We start from the raw sequence: 18,144 nt of genomic DNA on the forward strand, positions 1-18,144 counted from the left end.
CTGGCCCTTTGGCAGTTGGTCCAGAATTCGGGCTTCTGCTCTTGGTAAAGTTGGGCACGTGTGTGTGGAGTATGGAAATTGCAGTGGGAGTTAGTGCAGCTGAGTGGCTCTCTACTGCTCTCTTGCCCAAGATGGGCAAGCTCTCTTTCTCTTTCTGCAAAGTGGAGATGGTAACAACTAATTCACAAGGAAACCACAAAGACTAAGTCAGGTCATATGACAGTACTAGTCACTGTTTTTTTTTTTTTTTCTTTAATCGTAGTATAGTCAGTTTACTATGGTGTGTCAATTTCTGGTGTACAGAATAAAGTTTCAGTCATGTATGCATATGTATATTCCTTTTCATATTCCTTTTCATTATAGGTTACTATAAGATGTTGAATGTAGTACCCTGTGCTCTATAGTAGAAACTTGTTGCTTATCTATTTTATATTTAGTAGTTAGTATCTGCACATCTCAAACTCCTGATTTATCTCTTCCCACCTCCTTTCCCCCCGGGTGACCATAAGTTTGTCTGCTACGTCTGGAGAATACCAGTCACTGTTTATGTTGTTACTGCTCTCCTCTTTCTGTTCCAAATCCTTAATTGAATTCTGTAAAGTTAGCTAGGTATAAATTCTCACCAGAGCAACTAGTTGTTACTTAACAGTTATTTAACAGTGATGTGATACTTGCAGCTTCTGAAACCCTACCACTCTATTCTATTCCACTTTGTCTCCAAACCAGGTAAGATCTATACTTTCCAAAGTAACAGAATTCCCATAAGTTTGGAACTGGTGTCTCTAGGTCATCCACAACTTTGAACAGGGCAAAAATTTATAACTCTTATGATAATGAAGAGGGAAGTCAATATTATCAGTCATTCATATTTCATTATTTAAGGCCAATCTCCTGTTTGGAATGAAATTCATTAGAATGAGTGCCAACTAACTAGCCATTTGCAAACTGTATCGAATTCCTTCACCTTAGCTCTGACTCTGAGATACTTCTGGAGGAAAGAGAAGGAGAAAGGCCTTAGGCAAGGTCTAGTTCTCTCAAAAGAAGGCAAACATCTCACAAAGAAGTTTTCACGTTTTCAAATTAACCCCAGTCCCACAGCTAAGCCTCCGCGATGTAGGCTCAAGACCTCATCTTAACAAAGTAGGGAGTTCCTCTCCTGAGGTTGGGACTTATTACCGTTAGGAAGAAGACTGATATACAAACCAGAATGCGGCTCTTTTATTTATAGAAGAACTGTGATTGCCATGTGGATTACAGGAGTCATATCAGGATGACCAAACTCTCTCTAGGAAAAAGGACACAGGAGCCAAATTATACTCAGAAAGTTGCTTGTTCATCCCAAATGGTTCAAGCAGGATATGTGTGATTCAAGTGTTGAACGTCATTGGCCTATGTTACCCTTTCCTCAGAAAAAACTCACACAGCACTGCCAAGTAGAATTTTGTGGTGCCTTAGTGACTGCCTGGACTTCTGTTGCTCACTAACATCCATTTAATTACACATTCCTTCTTTGGTATCTTAATACCTCAGTCAAGCCTTCTGCCCTGGGAGTGATTCTGTTTCTTCAAGGTGATTTTGCATAACTCTGTTCTGAACCATTATATCTTGTTTAAAGATATAATAGGGTTAATATATTTTAACAACTACTTTTTAAAGAATTTTTAGGTACACAGCAAAATTGAGAGAAAGGTACAGGATTTCCCATGAGCCCTTTGCCCCCAAACATGTGTTGCTTCCCTCATTATCAGCATCCTTCACAGAGTGGTACATTTGTTAAAATCAGTGCATGTGCATTGATACATCATGATCACCCAAAGTTCGTAGTTTACATTAGGGTTCACCCTTGGTGGTTTACATTCTGTGGGTTTGGACAGATGTGTGATGGCACGTATCCACCATTATAGTAGCATACAGAGTAGTGTCAGTGCCCGAACAAAAACATGCTCTGCTTGTTCATCCTTTCCCCAACACCCTGCACCCCAAACCCAGGCAACCACTGATCTTGTTATTGTCTCCATAGTTTTGCCTTTTCCAGAATGCTGGAATCATCCAGTATGTAGCTGTTTCAGATTGGCTTCTTCATTTAGTAATATGCGTGTAAGGTTTCTCCATGTCTTTTCATTGCTTGATAGATCATTTCTTTTCAGCACTGACTAATATCCCATTGTCTAGATATTGCAATTCACTTGTCTGTTCACCTACTGAAGACCATCTTGGTTGCTTCCAAGTTTTGGCAATTGTGGATAAAACTGCTGTGAAAACCAATATACAGGTTTTTGTGTAGACATAAATTTCCAACTCCTTTGGGCAAATTCCAAGAAGTGTGATTTCTGGATCTTATGGTAAGAGTATGTTTAGTTTTATGAGAAAATGCCAAACTGTCTTCCAAAGTGGCTGTACCATTTTACATTCCCACCAGCAGTGAATAAGAGCTCCTGTTGCTCCACATCCTCACCACCATATAGTGTTGTCCGTGTTCCAGATTTTGGCCATTCTAATAGGTGTGTAGTGGTATGTCATCTTAATTCACATTTCCCTGATGATGTATGATGTGGAGCATCTTTTCATATGCTTACTTGCCATCTGTATATCTTCTCTAGTGAGTGTCTTTTAGGGTTTTCACCCACTTTTAATCAGGTTGTTTGTTTTCTTGTTGAGTTTTAAGAGTTCTTTGTATATTCTGGATAGCTGGTCTTTACCAGATATGTCTTTTGCCAATATTTTCTCCCAGTCTAGGTCTTGTCTTTTAATTCTCTTGGTAGTGTCTTTTGCTTAGCAGAAATTTTAATTTTAACAAAGGCCAACTTCTGAATTCTGTCTTTCAGGTATCCTGCCTTTGATGTTGTATCTAAAAAAATTGTCACCAAATCCAAGTGCATCCAAGTTTCTTCCATTGTCTAGGACTTTTGTGTTTTAACATTTTGAATTTACATCTGTGACCCATGTTGAGTTAAGTTTTTATAGGGTATAAAATCGGTGTATAGATTCTTCCTTCGTTCCTTCCTTCCTTCCTTCCTTCCTTTCTTTCTTTCTTTCTTTCTTTCTTTCTTTCTTTCTTTCTTTCTTTCTTTCCTTCCTTCCTTCCTTCCTTCCTGCCTTTCTTTCTTTCTTTCTTTCTTTCTTTCTTTCTTTCTTTCTTTCTTTCTTTCTTTCTTTCTTTCTTTCTTTCTTTCTTTCTTTCTTTCTTTCTTTCTTTCCTTCCTTCCTTCCTTCCTTCCTTCTTTCTTTCTTTCTCCACTTGTTCTACCACCACTTGTTGAAAAGACTACTCATTGTACTACCTTTGCTCCTTTGTCAAAGATCAGTTGACTATATTTACATGGGTCTATTTTGGGGGTCTCTTTTCTGTTCCATTGATCTATTTGTCTATTCTTTCACCAATACCATGCTATCTAGGTTACTGTAGCTTTATAATCTTGAAGTCGAGAAGCGTCAGTCATCCAACTTCGTTCTTCTCTATGGGGTTAATATTTTTGAACTGTATTTCTACTCTTTTGTATACTGCCTGTCTATGGATAAGACCTTCTACCTATTCTGTGAGAGGCATCCACTTGTTTTGGATAGTATTAGGATAATTACAGCAGAAATGCAAAGAGAATATTCTGCCTTGACAAGCAAAACAGGTGGCCCTTACTCTAAAGAAATGGTTCCTAAGGAGATCTCCCACATGGAAAGAAAGCAAAGAGCATCCCCTTCTAGTTGCTGGGGAGCGCAGGAGGGGCAAGGGAGGAGAGATGCAGGAAACAAGTGGTCCGCCAGGAGCATCCTGCCCCTCCCTTCCCCGGCGCTATCATCTAAGAGAGAGGGCCAATGAGTCAGACTAAGGGAGAAGCTAAAAGCGCAGGACACTTTGGAACTCCCAGAGGACACCACCTCACGGGGTAGCTTTCTCCTAACACAGGCAAATGGAAGCAGGGTAAAATGGGCAGTGTGGTTAGGTGAAGAGAAGGCACACGGAGTGTTCCCTTCCCGTCTGGCTCTTGAAAAGCCTGGAAGACCTCCCATAGTCCCAGCCTTCCCACTTGGGGACATGGATTAATGCAGAGTCCAGCCCAGCAGGTCTACCATGAGGACCACGGCTGCATGTGATGAGATGAGCCCATCCCCAAACCTGCTGGGTAGACAGTTGAAATTCAGGGTAACATAATGTGCCAAGTATCAGAAAACCGCAGTATCAAAACCAGCTGCAGTGGGTCAGGGCAGCAGGGTAGTGTTCTGAACTTGAACATGCGGACATAAAAGACCAGATTCACTGCCTGGAGACAAATACTGAGAGCCAGTGGACAGCACACAAAGATCCCACCTCATCACTGCAGGCCTCCTTCTGGCCAGTGTCGTCTCACAGCGGAGCAGCAGGGCAAGAGGGAGGGCGTCTCAAAGACTGAGCATCCCAAAGATGCTAAATTACCTAACAGTACTGCTTCAAGGAAAGAGACTGAGATGACATTAAATAGCATGTTTAAGATAACCATTTGTCTCTATTGTCCATTAGGGTGGGGCTCCTGAAGAATATTAGATCAATCATTAACAAATATGGAAACTATTTTTCCTTTGCCCATGTAGGTTGCACTCTGTGCAACTGTAACTTATGGTGAGAGTATGTTCAGTTTTATGAGAAAATGCCAAACTGTCTTCCAAAGTGGCTGTACCATTTTACATTCCCATCAGCAGTGACTTTGGAGAGCACAAAGTCACTGGGAACTTCTTATCTTTAGAAGCCAGAGTTTAGTGGAGTGCAGAGTGAAGTGGAGTTGGGGAATTCAGCCCATTTTTCATGAGACTTGATCATGAAAGGGCAGAAGGGGATGTGGCAACAGCTTGAAGAGCCCCTAAGATGAGAGGGGTATTTTGTTTTGTTTTTGAAAGCTGCAAGGGATTTAGGCATTGGTGATTCTTAGCACTTTAAAGTTCACAAAGAACTTTCATTTATATGTAAGTAAAAAACAGAATGAGGCACTTAGAAATATCAGGATTTCCTTTCATTTCTTTTCGTTTTTAATTAGCATTTACTGCCTGTTTTCAGATTATTTTGAGGATAGCAATACTGTCTCCCTAAAGAGCTGCTGTGACAATCAAACAGACTCATTAAAATTGTACATGGTAGTACTCTTGACATGGCAGCTAAAAACATCATAAAAGGCATTTCTTGTAATCTGAGAGAAACATATCTTTAATTTTTTTTTGGAGACTTTTTTTGTTTCTTGAAATTATTGGAAGTCCTGAGTATCTCGTAACCAAAGTTAAGGATCACTCATCTAGGAAAATTGCACACCTTTCTTTCTGGATGTGTTCAGGCTCTGGATTCTGGTTGGCTCTGGGGCTCCAGGTGCTGAATGGGGAGTAAGGATGGCTCTCGACAGTTCAGGGTTATCAGCCTGGGGATGCAGCCTGGACAGGGAATGGCTGGAAAATGAGGGGAGATCCGCAGTGGCAGGTCCGCAGGCAAAAGCTGAATGGAGTCTGATCCAAGATTGAAGCAACTGTGAAAATTCTCAACTCATGTTTTGAATCTTCCTGTTTGAGTCTTCTGTACATCACAGAATTGGAGAGGTAGTAGGAACATCCAGGAATCATTTTAGCACTGCCTTTCTCTGGGTTGTTCTGAGTGCATTTTTAAATCATGAAATACAGCCATTTACAATAATCACTCCTTGTAAAAATTTTGCCATCTAAAATCCGTAATCCCATTAAAAATATATTTCAGACATAATCAGTTTGGTTTCCTTCTCATCGCATGTATTAATTCTGTATTGGTTTTCTTCCACATCCCTCTTTTATTAAAGTACGTAAGAAGTCAATAAGCACTTTTTATAGCTTCTTCTGTTATTTCCTTAGGTGTTCACAAAAGCAAATGTGTTCAAGATTGCATGCCGTTTACATTTTAAAACATGGTTTTCATCTGTTCACAAATTTTGGAAAATTATTCATTTTGAACATTTTCCACGCTTTGTCTCATCCCAAGGGTGAACTTTTTGGAAAGCCCTGGTAACATCTGTTCAGTTGTTTTTGATGAGAAGGTGGGAAGGAAAAAAATCAATTTTTCTTCTTCTTTTTTTTAAATGACGGTAAGAAACATAAAATTTACCATCTTAACCATTTTAAAGTGCACAGTACAGTAGTGTTAACAGCATGTACATCACTGTGCAGCAGATTTCTCAAACCTTTTCATCTTCCAAAGCTGAAACTCTGTACTCATTGAACAACTCTTTTGCCTCCCTCCACCCCGAGCAAGCACCACTCTACTTCTGCTTTTAAGGGTTTGACTATTTTGGATCCTTCATACACGGGATCCAAAATTTGCAGTGATTGTCTTTTTGCAACTGACTTATTCACATAATTTCCTCAAGATTCATCATTGTTCTACCGTATGACAGGATTTCCTTCTTTTTTTTAAGGCTGAGTACTATAACACATTTCTTTATCCATTTATCCACTGGAGGACATTTCGGTTGGTTCTACCTGTTGGCTATTGTAAATAATATTGCAATGAACATGAGTGTGCAAATATGTCTTTGAAATCCTGTGTTCAGTTCTTTGGCTATATACCCAGAAGTAAGATTGCTGGATCATATGATAATTCTAATTTTAATTTTTAGAGGCTTCTCCATACTATGTTCCATAGCAGCTCTACCATTTTACATTCCCACCAACCATGTACAGGAGTTCCAATTTCTCCTTACCTTTACTGACATTTGTTTTTTTTTGTTTTTGTTTGTTTGTTTGTTTGTTTGTTTTTCAATAGCAGGTGTCCTAACTGGTGTGAAGGGGTATCTCATTGTGGTTTTGATGTGCATTTCCCTGATGGTTAGTGATGTTGAGCATCTTTTCATGTACCTGGTGGCCATTTGTGTATCTTCTTTGGAGAAATGTCTATTCAAGTCCTTTGTTCATTTTTCAGTTGGGTTTCTTCTTTTGTTTATTTGTTTGTTTGTTTGTTTTTCTGTTGAGTTGTAAGCGTACCTTGTATATTTTGGAGATTAACCTCTTATCAGATACAGAGTTTGCCAAAATTCTCTCCCATTGCATAAGTTGCCTTTCACTCTGTTGTTTCCTTTGCTGTGTTGAAGCTTTCTATTTTGATGTAGTCCTATTAATTTTTGCTTTTGTTGCCTGTAATTGTGCTGTCATACTCAAGAAACTATTGCCAAATCCAGTGCCATGAAGTTTTCCCCCTATGTTTTCTTCTAGGAGAGTTAAATCCATTTTTAGTTAATTTTTAAATATAAGGCTCCAAATACATTCTTTTGAATGTGGATATCCAGTGGGGTCTTAACACCATTTGTTAAATATACTATCATTTTCCTATTGTGTAGCCTTGGCACCCTTGTCAAAGATCTTTTGAAAAGATACATAACAGATTATTCATGGAATCTGTGTTCTGTTCCATTGGCCTATATATCTCTCGCTCTATGTCAGTACCATGCTGTTTCAATCACTGTAGCTTTGTAATATGCTTTGAAGTCAGGAATCTGAGGCCTCCAGCTTTGCTTTTCTTTCTCCAGATTATTTTGGCTATTTGGAGTACTTTGAGGTTCCATATGAATTTTAAGATTTTTTTTGTCTATTTCTTCAAAATTTGCCATTGGGATTTTGATAGGAATTGCATTGATTCTGTAGATTGCTTTCGGTAGTATGGACATTTTGACAATAGTAAGTTCCACTCCATGAACACAGGATGTCTCTCCATTTACTTGTATCTTCTTTAATTTCTTTCAGCAATATTTTGTAGTTTTTAGTGTATAAAACTTTCGTCTGCTTAGGTAAATTTATTCCTCATTATTTTTGACACTATTGTAATTGGGATTGCTTTCCTAATTTTTTTAGATTGTGCATTGTTAGTGCATAGAAAAACAAATGTTTTTTTGTGGAATCTGTAGGGTTTTCTACATGTAAGATCATGTCATAGTTTCATGAGAACAGATACCATTTTATTTCTTCTTTTATGATTTTGATGCATTTAATTTCTAAGCTTGATTTCCCTGACTAGGACTTCCACTACTACACTGCTTAGAAGTGGTAAGAATTGGCCTCCTTGCCTTGTTCCTGATCTTAGTAGAGCTTTCGGTTTTTCACCATTGAGCAAGATATTAACTATAAACTTTTTGTATCTGGCCTTTATTATGCTGTGGTAACTTCCTTATACTTCTAGTTTATTGAGTGTGTTTATCATGAGAGATTGTTGAATTTTTCCAAATGTTCTGCATATACTGAAATGATAAGGTGGCTTTCATCCTTTGTTCTGTTAATGTAGTGTATTGCATTGACTGATTTTCATATGTTGAACCATCATTACATCCCAGGGATGAATGTCAATTGGTTACAGCACATGATCCTTTTAATGTGCTGTTGATTCAGTTTGCTAATATTTTGTTGAGGATCTTTGCATCTCTATTCATCAGGGATGTTGATTGGTCTGTAGTTTTCCTGCAGTGTTTCTGTCTGGTTTTGATATCAGAGTAATGCTGGCCTCACGAAATAAGTTGGGAAGTGTTCTATCCTCTTTATTTACTTATTTTTTTGGAAGAGTTTGAGAAGAATTGTTTAATTCTTGTTTACATGTTTGGTAGAGTTCACCAGAGAAGCCATCTGTTCCTCTTTATTGGGAGATTTTTTATTACTGATTCAATCTCTTTACTGGTTATAGATTTGTTCATAATTTTTTTCCTTCATGATTTGATTTTGGTAGGGTGTATGTTTCTAGAAATTTATACATTTCTTCTAAGTTATCTAATTTGTTTGTGTATAATTGTTCATAGTAGTCTCTTATGATACGTTTTATTTCTGTGGCATCAATTATAATGTCTTCTTTTTCACTTCTGATTTTTGTCATTTGCATCTTCTCACTTTTTTTTTGTCTAGCTAAGAAATTATCAAATTTATTGATTTTAAAAACCCTTAGTTTTATTGATTTTTAATTGTTTTCCTATTATTTATGTCTGCTCTAATCTTTATTTTTTTTTCTTTCTGCTTTGTTTTTAGTTTATTTCTCTTTTTCTGCTTCCTTAAGGTGTAAAGTTATGTTGTTGATTTGTGAACTTTCTTCTTTTTTAATGTAGGCAGTTACTGCTGTAAAATTCTCTCTGAGTACTATGTTTGTTACATCTCATGTTTTTATATGTTGTGTTTTTGTTTCATGTGTCTCAAGATATTATCTAATTTCCCTTTAGATTTCTCCTTTGACCTGTTAGTTGTTCAGGAGTGTGTTATTTTATTTCCAGTGTGATTTTCCAGTTTCCCCTTGCTATTTATTTCTAATTTTATTCCATTGTAGTCAGAAGATACTTAGTATGATTTTAATCTTAAATTTGTTAACATCCTGTGGCCTAACATGTGATCTGTTCTGGAGAGTGTTCCATATGCACTTGAGGCTATACTCGAGAATGTGTAATACACTTGAGAATGTGTAGTCTGTCTGGTGTTGGGTCAAGTCTTCTGTGTATGTCTGTTAGGTCCAGTTAGTCTATGATGTTGTTGGAGTCCCGTGCTTCCTTATTGATCTTCTGTCTGGTTGATCTGTCCATTACTGAGTGGGGAATTGAAATAGCCTACTGTTTTTGTGTTACTATCTATTTCTTCCTTCAATTCTGTCAGTGTTTGCTTCACATGTTTGGGTGCTCTACCATTAGGTGCATATATATTTATAATTGCTATATCTTCCTGGTGAATAGACCTTTTGATAGAATGTCCTCCTTTATCTCATGTCAGTTTTTGACTTAAACCCTATTTTGTTTGATATAAGTATAGCCACCTCTGTTGTCTTTGGGGTGCCATTTGCATGGAAGATCTTTTTTCATCCTTTCACTTTCAGCCTGTTGGTGTCCATGTATCTAAAATGCTCTATGTTTTTTGATTGGGAAGTTTAACCCACTTGTATTTTAAGTAACTACTGATTGGGGAGGACTTAATATTGACATTTTAAGATTGTTTTCTGTATGTTTTGTAGTTATTTGTCCCTCTTTTCTTCTCTTGCTTCCTTCCCTTGTATTTCACTCATTTTTTGTAGTGAAAAGTTTTGAGGACCTTCTTATTTTCTTTTGTGTTTCTTCTGTAGATATTTTCTTTGTGGTTACCGTGGGGATTACAGAAAACATCTTATAGTTGTTTAGCAATCTACTTTAAACTGATAACAACTTAAACTTTAATTACATACAAAAACTCTGCTCCTTTACTTCTCCCTCCCACTTTATGTTATTGATTTCAAATGTTATGTCTTTTTATATTTTGATTCATTAACATAGTTTTATGGTTATTGTTATTTTAATTCTTTTTTCTTTTAAATTTTATACTCAAATTAAAAGCAATCAAAAGTGATTTACACACCATTATTACAATGTTACAGGATTTGGTATTTGTCTATAAAATTTACCTTTACCAAAGAGTTTTCTGCTTTCATATGCTTTCCTGTTGCTGTCTAGAGTTCTTTTATCTCAACTTGAAGAACTCTCTTCAGCATTTCCTGAGGCAGGTCTAGTGGTGATGAATTCTCTCAGCTTTTGTTTATCTGGGAAGGTCTTTGTTTCTCTTTCAAATTTGAAGGGCAGTTTTGCTAGATATAGTATTCTTGGTGGCAGTTTTTTTTTTCTTTCATCACTTTGAATAAATTATCCCACTCCCATTTAGCCTGGAGTTTTTATAAAGGCTTTTTGGACCATCTACTATTGTTGTTAAGACTATATGTCTGTGGAGGACTAGATTTAGAGCTTTCTATTCAGCCATCTTGCTGACATCACCCCCAGCTTTTTTTCTTGAATGACTGAAATATGTTCAAGTGTTTCAGTGTCTGGACATTTAAGAGGTAATAGATAATTTAAAATAATCTAAGTATTTTAAAAAATCTGTTTCTCTCAAGTCAGTCATCAATTTAAAAAAATGCTTGCATTGTTTAGAAATAACAGAAGTAAAGCTCTAGAATTATTTACTCATGTACAGCTCTGAACAAAATGTTCTCATCATTATTTTACCTAAGCATATCCAATAATACTGATTTTTGTAGTCCATTGCATTAATTGTTACATAATTCGGCATTTAAATAGATAGTTCACTGTTGCTGTAGGTGATGTTAGTTTTTTAATAGTATTTTTGCAAAGAAGAAAAGAACAAGAACATTAAATGCATCATACTTTCCTGATGCAATGTTAGACTTAAAATGAAATTCCTCAAAACCTGAAAATGTAATAAATAAATTCTTCTATGTGTTTCACTTACCTCATGGTACAGTGATGATTTTCATGTCTTACCATTTCTACCTTGATGTGAAATGAGCAGTAACTGTAAGTTTTATCTAGATGCCCAGAGACAGAATTTTACTTAAAATGTGCACAATAAGTCAAGACCTAGAAGAATTCAAGACTCTCCAGTTATTTTCTTTTTTCTCAGGCAATCTCAAATTTAAATTTTGTCAAAGGAAGAACATATATAAATATTTGCAGCTCTTTGATGACCTTAGCATCTAATTTGAAGTATTTTCATCAAATGAAATCCTTTGTGTGCTACAATTTCATTTGATGTATGAATATTTTGTTTACAGTAAAAATAAGGTTGGTGCCTTTCATGAGAAAGGCCATATATGATTCTCACTTGCAATTCTGTCTTCATCTTTGTTCTTTTGCATGCATGCAATCTCCATGTTTTCTTTTGCAATTGGGCTTATAATAAGCATCCTAACCCGTGAAGAAAAGGCCACCTGCAAGATTGTACATCTTGCCTGCATAACTGTTTCTCTTCTTACTGCTGTTCTTAAGAATATGTGACAAGCCAGTTGAAATAAAATTTCCTGTGTTTAAAAAATAAGTTCTATCAGGAAACACAAAACTGTGATTTAGCGCTGAAAGTAAAACGTACTGCACCATTGTAAAAACATATTTCTACCAAAAATGTACCCAAAATATGACATTTTTATATTAACAACGTCTCCTGAAATGTAACAAAATAAGCATCAGATTATAATGCAACGTGAGAGTTCTCAACATATGTTGTAACTTGATTCAACGTGATTGATTAAAATCCTTTACTTTGTTACTGAATGACTTTGCAACTGGCTTGAAAAGAATAATCATTTAGAAACTCCAATTATTGATTTTTAAACATTGTCACAGTTTTGTTCAACATAATGTTTTCAAAGAGAGCAATATATCCAGTTTGGGTTTTCCTGTTCTTTCCCCATTATTAATTCTGTTTTATGCCTCTTTCACTGAATTTTCAGTTTTGTGGGCAATACCACATACTTGTTTCCTTTAATATTTATAGTGATCGTTGATTTTGCTTTGGGTGTTTAGTGTTGAAAAGGTCCTGGGGAAAATACTGTCTGTTCTAGGGCTTTTTCTTTCTTCTCTTGCTTTTAGTGAAAATCTCTTAAGTATCTAGGGAAAAAAAATATCAATTTGATGTCATTTAGGGACTGTTTCCACTATAACCTTTATCAGGATAGGTTTCAAGCTTGTTTCTAGGGACAGTAGGATTGAATGAGGAAACCCAGCAGAGACCTTGAATAAGTGCTATTTTATTTCAACTACTGCACATCCCACTATCAGATGTAATGTTCTTAAATTGAGTGATTTTTAAAAAATTTCTCTTGTTTTGGAAGGGTCCTAAGGCAGAGAAGCATTTTTCTAATCCCTCAGGCTGTGACACTTCACTTCAGTGACCACCTCTTTTCCCTACTTCCCCTCTCTGTCTCCTGTTACATCCTCTTTCCATACTTTTTAAGTACCTACTATGTATAAAGGAATAGATTTTTTTCTTCCAGTTTTATTGAGATGTAATTGACATAGAGCACTACATAAGTTTAAGGTGTGCACCATAAGGATTTGATTTACAGACATTATGAAATGATCACTATAATAATTTAGTGAACACCCATCATCTCATCTAGATATAAAATTGAAGAAATAGAAAAAAAAATTCTCCTCATGATGAGAACTCTCAGGATTTACTCTCTCAACAACTTTCATAAAGTACAGCAGTGTTAATTATATTTATCAGGTTGTACATTACATCCTTAGTATTTATTCATCTTGTAACTGGAAGTTTGTACCTGTTGACTGTCTTCATCCAATTCCCCACCCACCATCAACCTGCCTCTGGGAACCAGAAATCTGATCCCTTTTGTTTATGAGTTTAATTGTTTTTGAAGTATAATTGACTTACATCAGTTTATTAGTCCCTGGTACACAACACAGTGCTTAGATTCATCTATACTTTTCAAAGTGATCACCATTATAAGTCTAATTGTCATCTGTTATCATGCAAAGACATTACATAATTGTTGACTGCATTGCCCACACTGTACATTTCCAACTTGTGACTCATTTCTTTTGTACCTGAAATTTGTACCTTGTAATCTCCCTCACTATCTCTTTCCTCCCCTCTGGCAATCACCTGTTTGTCCTTTGTATCTATGACTCTGTTTGTGTTTAGTTATGTTTATTACTTGTTTTGTTTTTCAGATTCCACATGTAAGTGAAATTATATAGTATTTGTCTTTCTCTGACTTATTTCACTCAGCATAATACCTTCTAGGTCAACCCCTGTTGTCACAACTGGCAAGACTTCATTTTTTTTATGACCAAGTAGTATTTAATTTTATATGTATATATACATACATACATGTATATACACATATAGGTACATCACATCTTCTCTATCCATTCATCTACTGATGGGCAATTGAAAATCATGTGTATTCTGCTGCTTTGGGATGGAATGTTCTATGCAAATTTATTAAGTCCACCTGGTCTGATGTGACTCTTAAGGCTGGTGTTTCCTTGTTGATTTTCTGTCTGAGTGATCTCTCCATTGAGGTAAGTGGGGTGTTAAAGTCTACTACTACTATTGTATTTCTGCCATTTTCTCCTGTTGTGTCTGTTAATATTTGCTTTATGTATTTAGGTACTCCTATGTTGAGTGTATATATGTTTACAATTGTTATATCTTATTGGAATGATTCCTTTATCAATCTGTAATATTCATCTTTGTCTCTTATTACAGTCTTTGTTACAGACAACATCTGTTTTGTCTGATATGAGCACTGCTACCCTGGCTTTGTTTTCATTTTAATTTGCATGGAATACCTTTTTCCATTCCCTCACTTTCTTTTATTTTACTTTAAAATTTTATTTATTTATTTATTTTTTAACATTTTTTAAATTGAGTCATAGTCATTTTACAATATTGTGTCAAATTCCCGTGTACAGCACAATTTTTCAGTTATACATGAACATACATACATTCATTGTCACATTCTCTTTTGTTGTGAGCCACCACAAGATCCTGTATATATTTCCCTGTGCTACACAGTACAATCTTGTTTATCTGTTCTACATTTTGAAATCCCAGTCTGTCCCTTCCCACCCCCCCGTCCCCCTGGCAACCACAAGTTTGTATTCTATGTCTATGAGTCTGTTTCCGTTTTGTATTTATTTTTTTTTATTTAATTTTTTTTAAGATTCTGCATATGAGCGATCTCATATGGTATTTTTCTTTCTCTTTCTGGCTTACTTCACTTAGAATGACATTCTCCAGTAACATCCATGTTGCTGCAAATGGCATTATGTTGTCAATTTTTATGGCTGAATAGTATTCCATTGTATAAATATACCACCTCTTCTTTATCCAGTCATCTGTTGATGGACATTTAGGCTGTCTCCATGTCTTGGCTATTGTAAATAGTGCTGCTATGAACATTGGGGTGCAGGTGTCTTTTTGAAGTAGGGCTCCTTCTGAATATATGCCCAGGAGCAGGATTCCTGGGTCATATGGTAAGTCTATTCCTAGTCTTTTGAGGAATCTCCATACTGTTTTCCACAGTGGCTGCACCAAACTGCATTCCCACGAGCAGTGTAGGAAGGTTCCCTTTTCTCCACAGCCTCTCCAGCATTTGTCATTTGTGGACTTTTGAATGATGGCCATTCTGACTAGTGTGAGGTGATACCTCACTGTAGTTTTGATTTGCATTTCTCTGATAATTAGTGATACTGAGCATTTTTTCATGTGCCTATTGATCATTTGTATTTCTTCCTTGGAGAATTGCTTGTTTAGGTCTTCTGCCCATTTTTGGATTGGATTATTTGTTTTTTCTTATTAAGTCGTATGAGCTGCTTATATATTCTGGAGATCAAGCCTTTGTGGGTTTCATTTGCAAAAATTTTCTCCCATTCTGTAGGTTGTCGTTTTGTTTTACTTACGGTTTCCTTTGCTTCGCAGAAACTTGTAAGTTTAATTAGGTCCCATTTATTTTTTCTTGAAGAAAAGACAAATGAACTTATTTATTAAAAAAAAAACAAATAGAATAAATTCTTGATACACAGAGTTACAATTTTTTATGCTGAGCAAAAGAGGCCAGATACTGATGATTTGCATATGTCTAAAATTTTAGAGGCAAAACTCATCTAAAGTTATATAAAGTAGATCAGTTATTGCCTGGGTCCAGAAGTGAGAGAAAACTGCCTGCAAAAGGGTCGAAGAGAACTTTTTGAAGTAACAGAAATATTCTGCATCTTGATCTTGGGGGTGGCTACACAGGGGTATATAGTTGTCAAAACTCACAGAACTGTGTACTTAAAATATGTGTATATTATGGTAGGTAAATTTTACCTTAATAAGTTTGATGAATTAAAAATACTTAAGAAAACAGGACAGGCAGTGATAGGAGGGAGACAAATGGGCACCCAAGACAGGAAGCGAAGAAGTGATAAGCAAAGGGGATAAGATATTATAAACGAAGATGACAAAGTGCTAACCTGGGGCCCAGGTGGATTCTTGAAAACCTTTCCAGTGGAATCCTGGTTCTAATCACATCAATCGTCTTATTACTTCTCTCAGTCATTTCTTCTCTTACCATGGTCGTCAGTCTGATCCCTATAACCTGAAATGACTTCCTTCTTTCTTCCAATTCCTACCCTAAATCAGTGTCTGTTTTTTCCTTAAAGTTATTTCTTTTTTTTTTTTTACATTTTTTTTATAGAATTATAGTCAGTTTACAATGTTGTGTCAGTTCCAGTGTGGAGCACAATTTTTCAGTTATACATAAACATACATATATTCATTGTCACATTCTTTTTCACTGTGAGCTCCCACAAGATCTTAGTTATCTCTTGACTGCTCCTTCCTTATCTTAAAAATTCTTGAATGAATCTGTATCATGCAGTTAAGACCTTGGTTACTCTCTAGTTGGGTTGCTTTTACCTACAACTCTACTGGAAACTGGCTGAAGGAAGATTTCTTATGTTTATACTCTCTTTACTTCTTTTCTCACATCCCATGCAAAGCTCAGGGAAATGTGTTAAAATATGTCTGCAATTTGTCCCTGTCTTTTTATCCCCTCCTCCGTTCCCCCCAATCCAAGGTTATTGTCTCTTGCATGGACTATGGCAGTATTAGCTTAATCAGCCTCTCTTTTCCATTCTTGCCCCTCTTTGTTGTCCAGGCAGCAATCCGATACATGGCTTTTAAAGGTAAATCAAATTATTTTACTGATTTTCTTAAAATGCTCTCATGTCTTCCCATTGCACTTAGAGTCAAATCTGATCCCTGCCCACTAGACGCTATGGTCACCTTCCACACCTCCCCCTGCTCACTGTGCCCCATCAAACCCAGCCCTTTCCCAGCCCGGGGCCTCTGTGTCGCTGTTGAAGCCTTTTCTTCCAGCTCTTTCTATGGCTCCTCAGGCTTCAAAGTTCAACTGTAATGTTGTTCCTCTGCGGCCTCTTCAAAGGGGCCTCCTCTTCCTCCCCAGAAGATGTATTTTCTATCAAATAACTTTGTTTAATTCTTTGCAGGCAACTTAGCACATCTGAATTCTACTCTATTGTGTGTGTCTTTAATGGTTTATCGTTCCTCTCCTCCCATCAGTTTATAACCAACAAGGAGACAGAGATCTTTCCTATCTTGTTTGTCGCTATGTCTCCAGCATCTAGCGTAGCATCTGGCTTATTGAAGACTCTCAGTAAGTAATCACTGACTGAACGGGCAAGTGAAAATACAGTAGGCAAATAATAACCACCCAGTGTTTGCTCTTGTTTTTCCCTGAGTTTTCTTTTCCTAACGTTCTTTTTTTTTTACCTAATTTTTACAGGAACTTCTATTGTGACTATAAAAGCTTTTGTTCCTGACTCAATTCGGGACACCATTAAATATTCAGTTTTTAGTGGGAATGAAGATGGAATTTTTGCCCTGTGCTCCAACTCAGGTAATCCTTCTCTACCCTGTAATAGATATATTTTCTGCTCCACTTAATGCTACTAGTAAGATGTAATTCTGCGGTGAAAACTCAAAATTTTTAAATGATAAAAATTGTTAGAGGTAAATAATTTAAAAGGCAAACAAGAAAGAGTTTTTCAGGGTGGCCGATAAGGAAATCAAGAACTATTTGTTTACATGGACTCCCTGAAACTTTTATTCTTCACACTTCCAAATTAAACCATCTCTATCCTACCCTTCCTGAATCTGAAGATAAATTGGTGCCTAATTATAACTTACCTACCCATTTGGGAGACTCAGAGATTGTAGTGGGGACACCAGTGAGAACAAATTTGAACTGAAAATAAGCACACGTGTCTAGCCTTAGGAAATTTTCATCAGAGATTCTTCTCATTCGCCACTGAATGTCAACAATGCAACAAAAAAAGGACAACTGGGAAGGTTTCTATGTGGTGGTAAAGAAATTACTTCCAAATACAGCATGTATTGAATTTAGCTTTAATAAGACCATTATTGTGCTTTAAATGAATACCAATGGATTATTTGAAACATACTTTTTTTTTTTTTACTAAAAGCTATGTAGTAGATACGTATCTCTACTGCTTCATTGTCAAACCTCAAGAAGAATGTTTTAAATAATTTCTGTATTACCATACAACTCTTATTTAATCTGTACTACGTGCATGTGGAAGAATTGAGAGGGGGTAATTTTTAGGCAAATGCCTTCTTGTCCAGGGTAGTGTTGGAACTTTTTGGTCCACGCAGCCTTCGCTCAGAAAGCTCTCTGAGGTCTCCTGCTAGAAGTCTTCATCTATTCAACCCATCATTTGGTAAAAGGGTGGTGTAGAAACTTTCTGGGCAAGAGGGCCACTTGCAAATATCAGCAAGCCTTAAGTTTCTCAAATTTCTTAAGTCCAGGTGTCTGAGGGTTCTGGGAAAGGAGCTGAG

The 18,144-nt window shown here is 36.4% G+C and overlaps 1 protein-coding gene across 1 annotated transcript in view; it reads left to right on the forward strand.

Annotated features, from left to right (window-relative positions):
- Nucleotides 1-18,144, forward strand: part of DCHS2 (dachsous cadherin-related 2) — a 227,994-nt gene that overhangs the window by 178,262 nt on the left and 31,588 nt on the right. The window contains exon 16 of the mRNA XM_074375400.1: nucleotides 17,072-17,185. Within this exon, the coding sequence (XP_074231501.1) occupies nucleotides 17,072-17,185 (114 nt within the window). The remainder of the gene's footprint in view (nucleotides 1-17,071; nucleotides 17,186-18,144) is intronic.

The sequence above is a fragment of the Camelus bactrianus genome, chromosome 2 (assembly GCF_048773025.1).
Source record: "Camelus bactrianus isolate YW-2024 breed Bactrian camel chromosome 2, ASM4877302v1, whole genome shotgun sequence".
Taxonomy (NCBI): Eukaryota; Metazoa; Chordata; class Mammalia; order Artiodactyla; family Camelidae; genus Camelus; species Camelus bactrianus.